This window comes from Lutra lutra, chromosome 2 (assembly GCF_902655055.1).
Source record: "Lutra lutra chromosome 2, mLutLut1.2, whole genome shotgun sequence".
Lineage (NCBI taxonomy): Eukaryota > Metazoa > Chordata > Mammalia > Carnivora > Mustelidae > Lutra > Lutra lutra.
The window spans coordinates 84,207,016-84,226,239 of NC_062279.1; the positions used below are offsets into that span (position 1 = coordinate 84,207,016).

The window sequence follows — 19,224 nt, forward strand, 5'->3', positions numbered from 1 at the left end:
GAAGGAGAGAGATGAAAGCTTTCAATTATATAAATGAAGGGATATTAAACTGATAGTTAATTCCTAGAAAAGCAGCCCTTGGTTTTAAACTATTTAAATTCAAATATATATGTGTGTGTGTGTGTGTGTGTGTGTGTGTGTGTGTGTGTGTGTGTAAATTCAAGTATTATTTCTGGTCCTTCATAGGATTTTTGACTATATTTTAAACAAGACCATAAATTGGGGGGAATAAAGGAATCTTTAAAGCTCATCAAGTAAAAACCATGACATTTTAGAGGTGAAGGCACTGAGGTACACAAAGAGTGAATGATTCATTTGCCATGAAAGGTCTCGGTTTGTTGGTGATTGAGGCTATAGGTTCTTAAATTTTTACTCAATACTTTGTGTTAAATAAGCTGCTTCTCTTACATTACTAACTCCATGATAATTATGGTTCATTAATATAAGTGTTAATAAGATAAGAATTATGAGTGATACCAGATGATGATATCGCAGGAGAAAATAGTATGTTTTGAGAGGAACAAAAATACATTTTCATGAGCACTGGGCCCTCTAGAGGGTCAAAGACACATAGTTGAGTTAATGGAATTTTCATCTCACCATTTGGTCATACGAAAACAAATTAATGTACAAATGTTGATGTTATCCCTCCTTCTTTTTAACCAGATGAATTTTAAAGCAAATTTAGCAGATTATTTTTAAGATTATCAATTTGAAATAGTATCATCGAAGTTAGGTCTGTAATTAAAACTGGAAAAAATAACTTTCTAAAGGCATTATTTTTCTTTTATTTATAATAAATTTCATTTAAATATGATACAAATATTACATATATTGAGCTTGTCTCCCAAAATTATTCCCTAAATTTAAAAAAAAAAGTTTCTCTGTTTCAAAGCAATTTGTTAGCAAATTTTTTAAATTAAAATTTTATTTTTGCATTTCTGCCCATCAATCTGGAAATAATGATAGCTCATAAAAAAAAAGCACCAATTATTTTTCAGATTAAAACTTCTCAGAAACTTTTACTTTCATTGTACTGTGTCTTCTATTTTATAACTTTCAACCAAATTACAAGTGGTAGCAAAATCAAAACCTAATTTTAATGACATTAAAGGTTTAGCAAAGATAACAGCTATCATGCTTGGAATATATATCTAAATATTTTACCACTCTATGACCATAAAATATTAAAAATTCTAAAGAGTATGTCATTACAGGGCACCTGGGTGGCTCAGTGGGTTAAAGCCTCTGCTTTCAGCTCAGGTCATAATCTCAGGGTCTTGGGATCGAGCCCCACATCGGGCTCTCTGCTCTACAGGGAGCCTGCTTCCTCCTCTCTCTCTCTCTCTCTGCCTGCCTCTCTGCCTACTTGTGATCTCTGTCAAATAAATAAATAAAATCTTTAAAAAAAAAAAAAGAGTATGTCATTACAAAGTCAAATACAAGAAACAATATGCAAGTCAGCCACAAAATGAATACTGAAAATAGAAAATATAGGAGATATTAAAAAGATGACCATAAGATGACACATAAAATAGTCCACACAACTTAGGATGGATTCATCCAGAAAAAAATTACTTGCTCAAAAGAAAAGCAACTAAAGACAACATAGTCATATTAATAAAAAAATTAAAAAAAAAACTTGCAAAGTTTTATAAAAAGCAAGACTGATAAAATTTCAATTAACTAACGTCCACATCTTTTCAATTTCTAATCCTTAAAATCTGACTGAAATCACCAAAGCAAATACCAGACACAACTGTTTGCCATTAGCCACCCCCAACCATGCTGTTTTTCTAGCAGGTATTTGCTCATGTTGTGCCCCTCTGCCCATAAACTCTCTCAAGATTTACAACTCAAATCAGGTGGGCACACCCTTCCTTTGTACTCTCAAAACTTCTGCAGTTTGTCTCTGCCTTCTTCAGTAGACCTAAGACCAAAAACAAAATTTTATTTATATTTAACTCCTAACTGCTACAAAAGTACACTTAGTACATGAGCAGCATTCAAGAAAAGTTGTTCTTTAATAAACTTCATTAGTCACAGCCAAAAGATGACTGAAATTACATCAAGGGCACAGCTGATTTGTGACAGAGGTTCTTTACTGCAGTTTGAGAGTAAAAAATTGCCACTTGTGTCAGTATTATACAAACATAGAAATAAGAAATGCCTTGCCTTCAATTAGTTACTAATAAATTATATAACAAGGTGAACTGCCATGACACACTGAGGCTACCTCCCTCCTTCCAGTAAGTATTCTCCAGGACTTTCTTCAAAACTGTAACCCTCGGGACACCTGGGTGGCTCAGTTGGTTAAGCGGCTGCCTTCGGCTCAGGTCATGATCTCAGGGTCCTGGGATCGAGTCCCGCATCGGGCTCTCTGCTCAGCAGGGAACCTGCTTCTCCCTCTGCCTCTGCCTGCCATTCTGTCTGCCTGTGCTCACTCTCTCTCCCTCTCTCTCTCTGACAAATAAATAAATAAAATCTTAAAAAAAAAAAAAAAAACTGTAACTCTCCAGGACCTCCCTTTATTTCCTTGATTTTGCTTATCCCACTCCTAACATGGTTAAGAATCCTCCAGGGGAAAGCAGTGGCAAATATGGAAGGCCCATATTCAAAACAGAGGCAAAGACTATCACACTCATAGTCTGGATCCATTATTAAACAGATACAAAATTATTAACTAGAAAATGCTTATTTAAAAAGATATGATACTTAGGATGCCTGGGTGGCTCAGTGGGTTAAAGCCTCTTCCTTCTGCTCAGGTCATGATCCCAGGGTCCTGGGACCAGAGCCCCGCATCCGGTTCTCTGCTCAGCAGGGTGCCTGCCTCCTCCTCTCTCTCTCTGCCTGCCTCTCTGCCTATTTGTGATCTCTACCTGTCAAATAAATAAATAAAATCTTAAAAAAAGAGATATGATACTCAATGACCCATGACATCTCCATACGTCAAATACTTAGCATAGAAACTATTTCTGAGCCCACAGGTATGTAGTCTATGTATTAAACCCACTGAGTATCTCACATATTACAGGTTCCTAAATATAAACAGGTGACAATTTCTCATCCCATTGGTTGAGTAATCAGTTTCCAGTGAGGTTAGGGAGATCATTCTCTGACATTATGAAGAGGAAGATAGTCTCCAACTTCAAAGTTTAAAAAAAAAAAAAAAAAAAAAAAAGAGGGTTCAATTTTGGCATTAAATCCCAGCTTTTAGCTTCTTCTATTAGGGGTATTTTGCTTAAAATAGAATTCACTTTAAATGGGACCAAATTACCCAAATTTTTTTAAAAAATTGACTTTAAAGAACTACCCACCAAGAACTTCTGGGGTTCCACTAAAAGCATTAAATGGTCACTACAGTAAACTCTCAGACCTCTAGTACTACTCATTTAGGTACCTATTATCCCTTTAAGAAAACTATTTTCCTCATAACACCAATGATAATCATTTAACTAAAGTCTGATTTTTTCTGTTTTATTTTTCAAACCTGAAAAATGGGCATGATAACACCAAAACAATGTGGGTATTAAAAGTACATTCTTGGGGCGCCTGGGTGGCTCAGTGGGTTACGCCGCTGCCTTCGGCTCAGGTCATGATCTCAGGGTCCTGGGATCGAGCCCCACATCGGGCTCTCTGCTCAGCGGGGAGCCTGTTTCCTCTCTCTCTCTCTCTCTGCCTGCCTCTCTGTCTACTTGTGATCTCTGTCAAATAAATAAAATCTTAAATAAATAAATAAATAAATAAATAAATAAATAAATAAATAAATAAATAAAAGTACATTCTTAAAGGACTCTGAAATAAAAAGGTAAATGACTATATCACATATAATAATCAAAGACCATCAAAGTAAGACTGGGTAATAATGCTCAGAATAACATCAAACTGAAAGGGTTAACAGAAGGGTATGAAAACAAACTTAAAAAAGAAAAAAAATTACCACACCCAAAGAAAACATTTTAAAATAGAAGTCAAATTCACTATCTGGAGAGGTACATTCAAATTCTTTAAGAAAACAGAGCCAAAAGATGATTTAATATTTAATGAACTCTATTTGGGAAACTCTAGGAACCAATAACAACCTCTCAAGATCTCAGAAAAATCCAATGCTTGAAACATGTAAATATTTAGCAGGATAGAAAGAACATACCACCCTTTACCCTCTAAGAACACACTACTACCAACTGATCTCTACCAACTGTACCTAAAAAGGCATCAATTCTTTAAAGCTCGAGAGTCCAATATTAACAGAAGTAAAAAGCAAACCAGAATACTGCCACAACAATATTCAGTCTATATATACCTTAATCTCCCATTTAGCAACATGTAACCTCCTGGCTGTCTATAATTCCTGCCCTACTTTAATAACCTCCAAAGGTCAGGCACTTGTTTTCTGATCAAAGATTTCTAGACCCCTGATTTCGGTTTCTTACACTTCCCTAAATTCTATCCCTTCTTCTCCTCAGCTGCCTCAACCTTCACTCACGTATCTTGTCAACTGCAATAAGGATTTTTATGTCACTTTGTAGATAAGGCCTCAAAAGCCTTGTGTAGCGCATCCAAACAAGTCCTAGTGTTTAATTAAAATTTTTGGCTTATATTTAGATCTTGGGTCTTCTCTCTGATGGTAATTAGAAACAGAGAAAATATATAAAACAGAAATTGTTGATTTTTTTAATTATAAGTAGCTTTTATATAAGGCTGATAAAATCTAAAATAGAGGACTAAAGCAAACTGTGTCCTCTAAGTATTTCATTTATTGAAGCTAACTTCATCCATAAAAAACAAAATCAAGTTGGGAAAACTATACCTGAACATGGATTCTCTTTAGGAACTGTAAGGTCAATAAAACTAACTATGGTCCTAAAACTCAAGTCAAAACCATCTCAATAATGGAGTTAAAAGCTGATGAAAAACCTCTGGTTCAATTAGCATCTGATCTTTATGGAATAAGCAGATGGGCAAATCATGTCGAACTGGAAAATCTGCTATGAACTAAGACTATTTTAAGAATCTTGGAAATTTAAGCTAAGTTAAATTTGTAAGGGAATAAGTAGGGATAGAAGTATGTTTTAGCATTACCATGTTAAATCAGATATAAGTATCCTGAGAAAATCTTGCTCAGCAACTAATTACCTATATTCCACTCCAAAAAAATAATTTGATCCATTTTTTTCTAAGAACCCTAATTTGAATTATTTGCTGTCCCTGTAATTTTAATCTTTAACTTAAATTGTCTTTATTAAAAGAAAAAATGGAAGGCTTCTATTTTGTGCATTAATGAAAATCATACTTAAGAATTTATTAATTTCAATGACTGTAAAATTCCCTAATGTTTCCAATAATTGAGGACATGACCAAAAGTTTCTTTTGAAAGAAACCCTACCTTCAGCCCTGAAATTCTGATGATCAGAATCTCCTAAAACCATGCATACTATGGTGGTTATGCATGGATAAGCACTGTATAAAATACATCTATACAATGTATAAAATTCCCTCCCCCCTTCGCAATGGTTTTCCTTTTAGACTGCCTTCTCTTTAACAAACTTGAGAGTATCAATTTTAAACAGACATAAGCTTCAGTAGTATGGTTCTGCAACCATATAACAAATCAATTTTAAGCTAAGAGTTTGACAATTATAATCAAGTAACAATTATAATCCCTCTTGGGGACTCATTACTGTTATCTTCAAGAAACCACTATTCTTCTAATAAATATTATTTGAGGCACAAAATAATCACCAAACACAATCTATAACTCTGTCAAAAAACTGAGAAAAAGTGGTGGGGGGGGCAAGAATAAAAAACAGAAGAAAATACCAGAGTGATATTGCATCTCTTCCTTCACAATGCAAAATGTTTTGTTACCAAAGCCTTTTTAACTATCCCTCAAAGGTATTAAGTAAACTTAATCTTTTAAAAGCATGAAATTAAGAAAAGAATGGTCATAAACACCACTTGGTGATGCTTTTCGTCTTTCATGAGTGATAATGACAAATTTCCAGATTGGTGAGCATAAGGCTGTGTCTACACATAACCCATCTGAAATACGTCTGATTTTACCAACTCTCTGCCACTGCCCCCCGAAACGATTACTATGCAGACTTCACCAAAGATGCAGGGACACTCTAACAAGTTGGTTTAAGTAACATCCTGTAAGTTATATAGAAATTATCAAATGAAGATTAGTCATTACAAAAACAATAAATTAATGAAATAAGATCATGATCTCTGTAAATCAAAACCAAATTTTCCCCTAAGTAATGTTTAAAAAGCTAAAAGTTAAATATAGGAAGATTATACAAGAGAAAAGTCTCAACAAAATTTATCATGAATTCACAAAACTGAGGTAAAATTTATGTTAAATACCACCAATTCAAAATAATTTTTAATAACAGTATTTCCTAGTTTCATATTCTACAATAATTATTTAAAGTATTTTTAAACTTACCCAAATGAAGTAATGTAAACTGGGCTGCCAGTTCCTTTGCATCTTCTAACGTAGTACAGAGTTTGTCTGGCATAAAGTAACTCTGGGATCCATTTGCAATAGCAGGAATAATAATTTTATATACCAAGAGTACCTTCCCATCTTGACTTGTTGTTGAATATAAATAATATTCTGGTGGTGCCCAATTATTTTTGTTGCAGTAATAATCCAAATGCATTACTGCAGAATTGAAATGATTGGATTTTAAAGAATACATACTAATTGGAGTAAGCTTGGTTCCAGGAAAAAATGGATAAGTGCATCTTTCAATTTCAGGGGGGCTTGGGCTATGTTGACCATTGAGACGAGCTGGAAGAGTTGGTGGTTTGCCTAGAGTTTTTGGGTGGCCCTCTTCCTTGTTAGCAAACACAATCAGATTTTCAGAATTAGGGCTAACCTGACCATTAAGATGCTGTCTCCAAGTGTTTTCTTTATTTACTGGTTTTGCCAGTGTTACCTCAATACTTGCTCCATCAATGCATTTTCCATTCATAACTGACATAGCAGCCACTGCATCTTCTCGGTTGAAAAAGTGAACAAAAGCATAATCTCTAAGTTTCTTTACTCGTTCAACTGCACCAGGTTTGAATTTGTTGAATTCTGCTTTAATAGTTTCCTCTGTAGTTGAGATCATTAAATTTCTTACATAGAGAACTTTAACTCTCTGCATGGTTTCCTCATCAACCTCCTTCTCTGGGTCAGCCCAATCTACCTGAATGGTATGGCCCCATAGTTGGAATGTACCTGTAAAAAAATAAATTAACCTGAAGACAATTAAAACAACTAAAAGTCAAAAACTATTAAATAAAACTTTCTCAAAAGAAGCAGGAACTCCAATATCAGTATATTTGGTTAAACACAGTTTCTCACATGAAAACTTCCAAGAAAGTTTTTACTAAGGCAAACCCAGCCAGAACTTACAGTGGAATTCAAGAGTCAACAGTACGAATACATTTCAAAAATAGAATACATTTCAAAAATAGACCTTTATTGGGGCACCTGGGTGGCTCAGTCAGTTAAGCATCTGCCTTTGGCTCAGGTCATGATTTCAGGGTTCTGGGATGGAGCCCTATATTGGTGGGAAGCCTGCTTCTCTTTCTCCCTCTGCCCTTCCCAATCCCTCTCCCCCTGCACATGCTGTCTTTCTCTCTGAAATGGGTTAGATCTTAAAATATTTAAAAAAAGACCTTTAACAAAAGAATTAGGTACCGTTCTTTGGATTTTTACCAAACAACAATTAACACCACAATAAAAGTGTCTATGTGTATATATTCAGTAAATTCATATAGTATTACAGATAATGACTCATTTTATAGGGACAATTTCTTCTTGTCTTTTTAGAACCATTTATTTTACTTCCTTACTCAAAAAATCTCTATATCTCTTTAAGGGCATTACATATTATCAAAATATCAATCCATAAGGTGCTGTCATTTTTCTATATTTACAATTAGGTTAATATGACAAAATCAACTTTAAAAGGTAAGTTTACCTGGGATTAGTTTTCTCCTAGCCATGGCAGCAGCTCTGTGAGATTCATATTCAACAAATGCAAAACCACGATTTTTGGTCTTATCTGTTGCACTTGGATAAACAATGACATCTACAACTCCTTCTGTAACTTTCTTCATTTCATCCAAAATTTCTTCTTTCTTCTTTTCCTTAGGAATAGCTCCAATAAATAATCTGCAATTATCCAAGCTTACACACACACCAATAAACTTCCCTGGTCGAATTTCATAATTATTAAGAATTCTGATGGCTAATTGGGCCTCTTCTTTTGTAGTGTACATCACAAAAGCATACCCTCGATTTTCACCACTAAATTCCATCATAAGTCGAAATTCATATATCTTCCCAGCTCTTTCAAATACAGGAACTAACTCATCTTCATACATATCACGAGGTATTTTTCCTACAAAAACTTCACAGCCTCTAGGTGGAGGGGGACCTTCCCAACCTGAAAGACAAAAATAAACAAATTCTAATAAGATATTTATATGCACTATTCAATGATTCACTCATTCCACAAATTTACTGTGCCTGCTATGTGCTGTGCACTATTCTAGATATTAATGGTACAACAGTGAACAAAATAGAAGACCCTTCCTCATAAGGCTTATATTCAACAGAGAAAAGAGATAATGACAAGTGCTATGAAGAAAAATAAAGCCACAGAAGAATTGATATTCTCTGTAGTCAGGTAAACCTTCTCTGAGCATATGAGGTTTAAGAGGAGATGAGAAAAAAATGAGGGAACAAACCTTCCAGATATATTAAGAAAGAGCAAGTGTTTTGTACTCAGAACACCATACAGCACACAGGCCTGTACAGCTAACACATACTTGAGGTAGTACTAAAGTTGTAGTTCCGCCATCCAGGTGGCTAGAGGCCCAGATTTTATCTTAAGTCTGATAGAAAGCTAACTGGAGGTTTCTGAGCAAATAAAGTACACTGGCTACTAGTAGAAAGGCAAAATATCATATTTATGTAGCTGTTTCCATCTGGTTTGCCTTTAGTATAAACACCACTCCTCTACTCACTGCTCTTTCAAAATCCTCCCCAAAATAACCTCTCTTTAACAGTACCCTTTTCCGGGGCTCCTGGGTGGTTCAGTGGGTTAACCCTCTGCCTTAGGCTCAGGTCATGATCTCAAGGTCCTGAGATGGAGCCCTGGATCAGGCTCTCTACTCGGCGGGGAGCCTGCTTCCCCCTCTCTCTCTCTGCCTGCCTCTCTGCCTACTTGTGATCTCTCTCTCTCTGTCAAATAAATAAATAAAATCTTTTAAAAAAATAAAATAAAAAATTAAAAATTAAAAATTAAAAAAATTTTAAAAAAACAGTACCCTTTTCCCTGTGACCCAATCCTGACTCTTTATAAACCCAAGTAGTAAGCCCAATAGACTTCACCAAAAATTGTTAGAATACACAAATTGCAAAGGTGCAAGATATAAAATAATGTACAGAAATCTGTTGCATTTCTATAAACCAATACTGAAAAAGAAAAAAAAATCAAGGAATTGACCCCATTTACAACTGCACCAAAAACCGTAAGATAACTAGGACTAAACCTAATCAAAGAGATAAAAGATCTATACAATGAAAACTACAGAATGTTCATGAAAGAAAATGAAGAAGATACAAAGAAATGGAAAAAAATCCCATGCTCATGGACTGGAAGAACAGATAATGTTAAAATGTCTATACTACCTGAAGCAGTCTACTCCTTTAATGCAACCCATATCAAAATACCACCAACATTTTTCTTCTTTTTTTTTTAAGATTTTATTTATTTATTTGAGAGAGCAAGCAAGCATGAGATGGAGAAGGGTCAGAGAGAGAAGCAGACTCCCCATTGAGCAGGAAGCCTGATGTGGGGCTCAATCCTGGTACTCTAGGATCACAACCTGAGCTAAAGGAAGATATTTAACTGACTGAGTCACTAAGGCACCCAATCCACCAGCATTTTTCAATGAACAAATAAGCCTCAAATTTTTATGGAGCCACACAAGACCCCAAATAGCTAAAGCAATCTTGAAAAAGAAAAATAAAGTTGGAGGCATCATAATTCTGGACTTTAAACTATATTACAAAGCTGTAATCATCAAGACAGTATGGTACGGGCACAAAAATAGACACATAGATCAATGGAACAGAACAGAAAACCCAGCAATGGACCCACAACTATATGGTCAATCAACCTTTGACAAAGCAGGAAAGCATATCCAGTGGAAAAAAAGATAAGTTTCTTCAACAAATGGTGCTGGGAAAACTGGACAACAACATTCAGAAGAATGACTGGACCACTTTCTTATACCACACGCAAAAATAAATTCAGAATGTATGATAGACCTAACTGTGAGATAGGAAAACATCAAAATCCTAGAAGTGAACAAGGGCAGCAACCTCTTTGACCCCAACCATAGCAATTTTTTTTTTAAGATTTTATTTATTTATTTAAAGGGAGAGGGAGAATCTCAAGCAGACTCCACACTGAGCACAGAGTCCAATGTGGGTCTCAATCTCATGACCCTGAGATCATGACCTGAGCTGAAATCAAGAGTCAGATGCCTGACCAACTGAGCTACCCAAGAACCCCAGCCATAGCAACTTCTTACTAGATACATCTCCAGAGGCAAAGAAAACAAGAGCAAAAATGAACTATTAGGACTTCACCAAGATAAAAAGCTTCTGCACAGCAAAGGAAACAATCAACAAAACTAAGTCAGCCTACAGAATGGGAGAAGATATTTAAATGACTTATCTAATAAAGGGTTAGTATCCAAAATCTATAAAGAACTTATTAAACTCAATACCCCCCACAAAAAAAAAAAAAACAAATAATCCAGTTAAGAAATAGGCAGAAGACATGAATAGACCTTTTTCCAAAGAAGACATCCAGATGGCCAATAGACATGAAAAGATGCTCAACATTGCTAATCATCAGGAAAATACAAATCAAAACTATGAGATACCACCTCACACCTGTAAGGGCTGAAATTAATAAAACAAGCAACAACAAATGTTGGTGAGGATTCCAAGAAAGGAAATAAATTTCCTCTATACCATTGGTGGGAATGCAAACTGGTGCAGCCACTCTGGAAAACAATTAGGAGGCTTCTCAAAAAGTTAAAAACAGGGCTACCATATGACTGAGCAATTGCACTACTAGGTATTTACCTAAAGGATACAAAAATACGGATTTGAAGGGGCACATACACCCCAATGTTTATAGAAGCATTATCAACAATAGCCAAATTATGGAAAGAGCCCAAATGCCCATCAACGGATGAATGGATAAAGAGGTATACTGTGGAATATTACTCAGCTATCAAAAAGAATGAAATCCTGCCATTTGCAACAACATGGATAAAGTTAGAATGTACTATGTTAAGCAAAATAAGTCAGTCAGAAAAAGACAAATACCATATAATTTCACTCATATGTGGAATTTAAGGAACAAAACAGATGAACATAAGGAAGGGGAAAAAAAAGAGAGGGAAGCCAACCATAAGAGACTATTAACTATAGAGAATAAATAGGAGGCTCCTGGAGGGGAGGTAGGCTGGGAAGAGCTGAAGAAGGGATAGGTATTAAGGAGAGCACTTGCTGCATTGAGGACTGGGTATTATACGTAAGTGATGAATTACTAAATTCTACTCCTGAAACCAATATTAACTATATGTTAACTAACTAGAATTTAATAAAAAACTGGAGAAAAGAAAACCCAACCAACCCAACTTTCTTCTCAACTATTTCCTAAACCAAGAGAAGAGTTGAAAAAAAATGTAAGAGTAAAACATGCATAACATACATAATCTACCAATTTTCCCTCACAAATAGTAAAAATAACTGCTAAGGTATTTCAGCAGTTATAAGGAAAGAACTATTATTTTGGATATTTGTGGATATATATGCCTAATGTATATTAAAGACTCAATATTTTTGAACATAAATAAATCCACACCTGGAGGAGGACCACCAAATTTCCTTTGCCCATTTTCTTGTACCATGTTGTAACCAGTCTTTTCCATCAAAGCAAGTAATGCCGCTTCATTCTGAGTACCAGTTCTGACTTTACTGCATCCATTTGTTCCATCTATGTTTTCTTCATTCATGGTTGCAGTTCCTAAAACAAAATTTGAAAAACAGTGTTTATGACATGAAGCACCAGCGACCTATGAAGGATTTCTTTTGGGTCCAAGAAACCAAAAACAGTTGTGGCTGCTACAACTGGTGACCATTGTGGTCCTGCCCACAAAGTTATGCTACATAATGGAAGCTGGAAATTTCATTTAGTGTGACTGATCCATTAACCAGTACCTTTAGAAAGCGTTAAGCTACAAAAAAAGAAGGCAAAAGTAAAAAAGAGAAAAGAACAACAACAAAAATAGAAAACACAAATACATGAAAAGGAGTTAGAGAAGAAAAAAGCAGAAATAACAAAATAAATATACTACCATCAATGAATATATGATCACTGCTGATCCACGGAGCCCAAAGTTTAAATTATTTTATCATGGGGCGCCTGGGTGGCTCAGTGGGTTAAAGCCTCTGCCTTCGGCTCGGGTCGTGATCCCGGGGTCCTGGGATCAAGCCCCACATGGGGCTCTCTGCTAGGCGGGGAGCCTGCTTCCTCCTCTCTCTCTCTCTACCTTCCTCTCTGCCTACTTGTGATCTCTGTCAAATAAATAAATAAAATCTTAAAAATAAATAAATAAATAATTTTATCATATAGGACAACTGGATTTTATGATTTTTTTTTAAAGATTTTATTTATCTGACAGAGAGAGAGATCACAAGTAGACAGAGAGGCAGGCAGAGAGAGAGAGGGAGAAGCAGGCTCCCCGCCGAGCAGAGAGCCCGAAGAAAGGCTCAATCCCAGGACCCCAAGATCATGACCTGAGCCAAAGGCAGTGGGTTACACTGAGCCACCCAGGTGCCCCTGGATTTTATTATGCCTTATACTTTTCAGATAAATGTAGCCTAATGCCAATATGGTTCATGTTGTCAGCAGTCTTTAAGGACCCCACCAGTTATCAGAAATTGAACAGATCCTTGGAGTGAGTAAACAGAACTTCAAACCACCCCGTTCCAAGAAGCTACTAGATAAAGTAGGGATCAAAACCACTTCCTCTGAGCAGAAACAGGAACTACTATGATTTTCAACTAACAGCAGATTAAGAAAATTACATTGGGGCTCATCGGTGGCACAGTCGGTTAAGCATCCAACTTAGTTTTGGCTCCAGTCATGATCTCAGGGTTCTGAGACTGAGCCCCACGTCCAGCTCCTGCTCAGTGCAAAGTCTGCTTGAGGTTCTCTCTCCCTCTCCCTTTGCCCCTCCTGCTCATGCTCTCTCTCTCTCAAATAAATAAAACTTTAAAAAAAAGAAAAAGAAAGAAAATTACATCAACGGGTAAGCAGGACTTAGAGAGAACCTGAGATCTATGTTGAGCACTATATATAAAGATATGTTTTTAATTTTTTTAAATGAACTTAATTACCATATACTTAGGTTGCCAGAAAAATCACTTTGATCCAAAAGATTAATACTCTGATTTACTCTATTTCTTACTTTTAGGTCTCTCTTATTTGGTGTTATCATTAACAAATACAAAAATTAAAATCCACAGAGGTGCCTGGGTGGCTCAGTTAATTAAGTATTGCCTTCAGCTCAGGTCATGATCCCAGGGTCCTGGGGTAAAGCCCCGCATCAGGCTCCCTGCTCAGCAGCAAGTCTGGTTCTCCCTCTCCCTGTGCCTGCTGCTCTCTTAGCTTGTGCTCTCTCTCTGTCAAATAAATAATTTTTAAAAAGTTAAAATCAAAATTAAAACACCTAGGCGACTCAGGTGGTTAATCGTCTGCCTTCAGCTCAGGTCATGATCCCAGGGTCCTGAGATGGGAGTCCTGTATCGGGCTCCTTGCTCAGCTGGGAGCCTGCTTCTCCTTCTGCCTGCCGCTCCCCCTGCTTGTACCCTCTCTCTCTCTTTCCCTCTCTGACAAATAAAATCTTAAAAATAAAAAAAAGGTTCTCTTAAAAAAAAATTAAAATCTTGCACTGAGCAAGCCATTTTTGACTTTCAACAGAACTTTGCTTATTATAAATGGAAACCAAACCACAGCACAGCATTTTAAAAAGTACAAAATTTTTAGCCAGAGCACTTCAATTTGACTTCACTCTGGACTTTATAGCTGAGCAAATTGGTCAGCTTATTTTCTCTCTACTCACTATAAAATGAGAATACCAATACAAGTTATTGCAAAGCTGCTGTTAGGATTAAATGGGGCAATGACGTAAAAGTCTTGTTAGAATTACCTGAGGCTTAATTAAAGGTTAGTTTTGATAAATACTAGAGGGCAGCCCATCTTAATTTTTCATATACCCACAGTGCTTTTGTTTTTGCTCTTTTCAGAAACATCTTGCATTTTCTCAAAGATTGGGGCAGAGGAGTTGTGCTGTGGCAGACACAAACCTAGGGAAGAGCATTAGCATCTCTACAGTGGACAGAGGGTGGGAATGGAGAAGACATTACCAAAGAATTACTGCTCTAGAGTAAGTGAAACTGTCACTGCAGCTTTACTCGCTAGTACTTAGTAGACTGTGGCTCTGAAGCCAGACTGCCTAGATTCAAATCCTTTTGCACTCAACTAGCTATAATTTTAACTTACTTAGCCCTTCTGTAACCTAATTTCCTCACCTTTAAAATGCAGACAATACACTGCCTATCTCATAGGTTTCATGGACATTAAGTTAGCTAACTGTTGTTAAAAACCTCTAGACTTGGGGCGCCTGGGTGGCTCAGTGGATTAAGCCGCTGCCTTCGGCTCAGGTCATGATCTCAGGGTCCTGGGATCGAGTCCCACATTGGGCTCTCTGCTCAGCAGGGTGCCTGCTTCCCTCTCTCTCTCTCTGCCTGCCTCTCCGTCTACTTGTGATCTCTCTCTGTCAAATAAATAAATAAAATCTTTAAAAAAAAAAAAAAACTCTAGACTCATTTTTTGGACATAAATGTGAATACTAATTTTTATGCATATATTGGAACCTTTAGAACGATTAAACATCTGCAAATAACTCTAGCTTAGAATCCAGATACTTATCTCTACAGTAACTGATTTCAGAACAAAAATATGACACTGGATAGAAACAGGTTGAAAATAAAAATCAGAAGAGCTTCAGTTTATTTAGTAGCCTATTATAAATGCCAGAAAACATGTATACATTATCTCTAGTTTCTAAAACTACTAAAAGGGAGTCTCAACCTTGCTAAAAGAAAATTATTTCCACAGATGAAAAAACTGAAGCTAAGAAAGATAAATTATCCAAGATCATGGGGCCAGAAAGTGGCACAGAAAGAATTCAATACCAGGTCTTCCTGATCTCAATATCCCCTCCTGCCAAGAAAATGCCCTTTTGCCAAAATTTTACCTTAAAAGCCCCTCAAAAAACAAAGTATCCAAATTGACTTTTATGCAAGTGGAATATTCAGAAATTATGAATTCATATACCTAAGTCAGGTGACTTCTGGAGTCCTCCTAATTTTAAAATAGCTGAAGTTTTCTGAGTGATGAATATAGCTACAAACACATTAATATCACACACATCACAGACATAAAAACTTTTCACAATCTTTAAAGCTCTTTGAAAGAGCTCTTTAAAGCTCTTTTTGTATTTTATTCAACGAAGTAATTCTGAAGAAAACAAGGCAGGGAAGTCGCTCGTAGACCCATATATTTTCTACCTGCCATCTACCTTATTCCTTAAACTTAGTAGCCCAGTTTTCTTTATGAAGCTAAGATTCATTTACCAAACTGCCTAATGAACGTATTGAAAATGAGATATTCGGTTAAGGGTCTGACTCTTGATTTCGCCTCAGGTCATGATCTCAGGGTCCTAAGATAGAGCCCCTCATCAGGTTCCATGCTCAGCAAGGAGTCTGCTTGGGATTCTCTCTCTCCCTCTGACCCTCCCCCAGCCCCACTAGTGTTCTCTCTCTAAAAAAAGGGAAAGAAAATTAGATATTCAGTAGGCATCCTGAATTCAACATATCCAAAAGTGAGTATCACTTTATCTTCCAAACCTGTTTATATTCCTTCCTGTTTTATATCTCCCATCAATTCATCCATTCAACCAATAAACGGCATCACAACAAACATACTCCCTCTCCTCCAAACTTTTACAACCAGCAACTTGTAAGCTAATGCAGTCTTCCTTTGATTCACAGCTCATCAGTCACAACGACCTGCATATTTTACCTATGAATATATCTTGAAATCAATCTCTTCCTGTCCATCCCCACAGTCCGTTCTCAATTATTTCTTACTGGAGTTAGTACTAGGTTCCTAACTGTTGTTCCAGGTTTTAGTCTTACGCCCTTCAAACAAAATCTCCATAATGCCATCAAGGTGATATAAAATGTGTATCTGATCATCTTAAGATTTGACTACAAATCAAAACTAAGGGGACTCTTAGAAACAAGAAGGACCTTCAAAAAAATAAAAAAGCCTCAAAGGAAAATATTACTCTATTAGTTTTACTACATAAATATTAAACTATTTTGGAGGGCAAAAAAGTAAAATCAAGACAGAAAATTTTAAACAGGGAAAAATTATCTGCAACACATACATTTAAGGCTTATTTAAAATAAAGATGAGCAGAATGGTGTGATAATTAAGAACAAATTCAAGTACCTAAGTAATTGCTTAAATGCAAATCCTGGCTTTTCCCTTACTAGCTCTGACTTTGGTCTTCAGTTTACTTGTCCTTTTAAAATGGTAATAATAGGGAGCCTGGGTGGCTCAGTGGTTTAAAGCCTCTGCCTTCGGCTCAGGTCATGATCCCAGGGTCCTAGGATCAAGACCTGCATTGGGCTCTCTGCTTAGCAAGGAGCCTGCTTCCTCCTCTCTCTCTCTTTCTCTCTGCCTGCCTCTCTGCCTACTCGTGATCTGTCAAATAAATAAATAAAATCTTTAAAAAAAAAAAAATTGAATAATAATAGTTTCTACCTCACAGCGTTCTTACCAGGATTAAGTATTAAGGGCTGAAAACTATTTTCATATAAACACTATAAATGTATTTACTATCTAATTAATATGCAACAATAAATAAAACTAACTTCTAATAAAGTATTATTGTCTAATAAATTGACTAATAAAATAATAAGAAAAGCACAAACTGCAGACCAGGAATTGCAAACTCAGGATTCATTCACTTGTCCAACAAATGTTTGTTGAGCACCAATTGTTGTGGATACTATTCCTTATGTCTGGGATACATCAGTAAATAAAAGACCAAAATTCTGATAATGGAAGTAATAAGGAAGGAATATATGTGAAAGGTAGTAGTGTTACAGGGGACAGACAGGGATGGGACTCATGGAAGGAATTGACAGGAGAGAGGGTATAATTTTAAATAGGATAACTATTACCGACCTCAATGAGAAGATAACATTTGAGCAAAAAATTAAGAAACCTATCCATGCAGTTATTTGGGAAAAGCACTGCACACAAAAAGAAAAACGAAGACAAAGGTACAAGGTAGAAGTGTGCATGGCACACAAAAGGTGCAGGCAAGGGAACTGGTATGGTAAGGCGGCGGGGGTGGGGGTTGTGATAGGAATAATAGGAGAGGAGGTCAAAGAGGTAACAAGCTGCCACGTGACACACAGACCTTGTAAGTCAGGTCACAAAGGACTTTAGCTTTTATTCTGAGTTAAATGAGGAGCCACCATAGGTTCCTGAACACAGGAGTAATAGGATCTTTCCTTTCAAAAGGGTCTTTTAGCTATCGCTTTGGAAAGTCAAAAGAGGTGGTATGCCTTTCTGGCTCAGTTGGTAGAGCATGCAACTCTTGATCTCAGGTTCTGAGTTCGAGCCCCACACTAGGTGTTGAGTTTACTTAAAAATCAAACCTTTAACAACAACAACAAAAATGGAAAGCAAAAGTGGAAACAGGGAGACTAATGAGAAGACTACAACTAAAATTCAGGTGACAGATAATGGCAGAATGGACGAGAGAGGCTGGTGAAGGGAAAAAGAAGAAAAGAAGGAGTCTCTGATATGAGATATATTTTAAAAATATATCCAACAGAATTCACTGACAGACTGGATATGGGTTGTGAGATAAACAGAGAAGTCAAGGAGAACACCCAAGTATTGGCCTGGGCCATGAGAAGCAGAAAGATGAGGAAGACGAACAGACTTTAGGGGTAGAAACAGAGGTCAGTTTTGCACATGTTAAGTTTTTGTATCCACTAAATTACCAACTCAAATGCCCACAAGTCCCTGGGAAGAAATGTTAGATAAGCAGAAAGGCCAAGGATAAGACTCTAAGAAGTGCTAAGCACCATCTGAAAAGGGCATTGACTACGAAATTCTAGCAAATTGTTATCGTGATCAAATCCAGTCTCCCAGTTATGCCAAATTTTCCAATTTTTCAGGAGGGGAGCCAGAAATCGGCAGATTTTTATGTGAACTCGCAATTTTTTAAATTTGAGAACCAAAGAGCTACTTTTACCTAATAAAACTGCAGAACTGGTGGGAATGCCATTTGGTACAGCCACCATGGGAAACACTAAGGAGGTTCCTCAAAAAATTAAAAATAGAATTACCATATTATCCAATAATTCCACTACTGGGTATTTACCCAAAGAATAAGAGAACACTAATTTAAAAAGATGTATGTGCCCCTATGTTCACTGCAGTATTATTTATAAAGACCAAGAAATGGAAGCAACCTAAGTGTCCACTGATAAATGAATGGATAAAGAAGATGTGGCATATTCCATACAGTGCAATAGATTCAGCCATAAAAAAGAATGAAATTGTGCCATTTGTGACAACATGGATGAACCTAGAGGGTATTATGCTAAGCCAAGTAAGTCAGAGAAATACAAATAACCGTAAGATTTCACTCCTATGTGGAATTTAAGAAATAAAACCAAATGGACGGACAACAAAAGAGACAAAACAGAGACCCCCAAAAATCCTCAAAACAAACTCTTACAGAGAAACCTAGTGGCTGCCAGAAGGGATATGGGTGGGTGGTAGGTGAAACAGATGAGGAAGATTAAGATAAGCACTGAAAATGCACAGAATTATTTAGTCACTATACTGTACACCTGAAACTAACATAACACTGTATGTTATAATTCAATAAAAAATAAAGTAAAATATTGCTGAGCTACATAAATGTCATTTCATTTACATGTGTGATACTCAACAGACATAAAAATGG

At 36.3% G+C, this 19,224-nt stretch overlaps 1 protein-coding gene across 7 annotated transcripts in view; it reads right to left on the bottom strand.

Annotated features, from left to right (window-relative positions):
* Positions 1-19,224, bottom strand: part of RBM46 (RNA binding motif protein 46) — a 54,002-nt gene that overhangs the window by 26,077 nt on the left and 8,701 nt on the right. For 4 of the 7 annotated variants that reach the window (XM_047717838.1, XM_047717839.1, XM_047717837.1 and 1 more), the window contains 3 exons: positions 11,958-12,119; positions 7,983-8,450; positions 6,452-7,234 (listed from right to left, as the gene is read on the bottom strand). In XM_047717838.1, coding sequence (XP_047573794.1) covers positions 6,452-7,234; positions 7,983-8,450; positions 11,958-12,108 — 1,402 coding nt within the window. In that variant the 5' untranslated portion in view covers positions 12,109-12,119. Of the gene's footprint in view, positions 1-6,451; positions 7,235-7,982; positions 8,451-11,957; positions 12,120-14,374; positions 14,465-19,224 lie in introns of all 7 variants that reach the window. The other 3 variants (XM_047717836.1, XM_047717841.1, XM_047717842.1) reach the window with 1 other exon arrangement.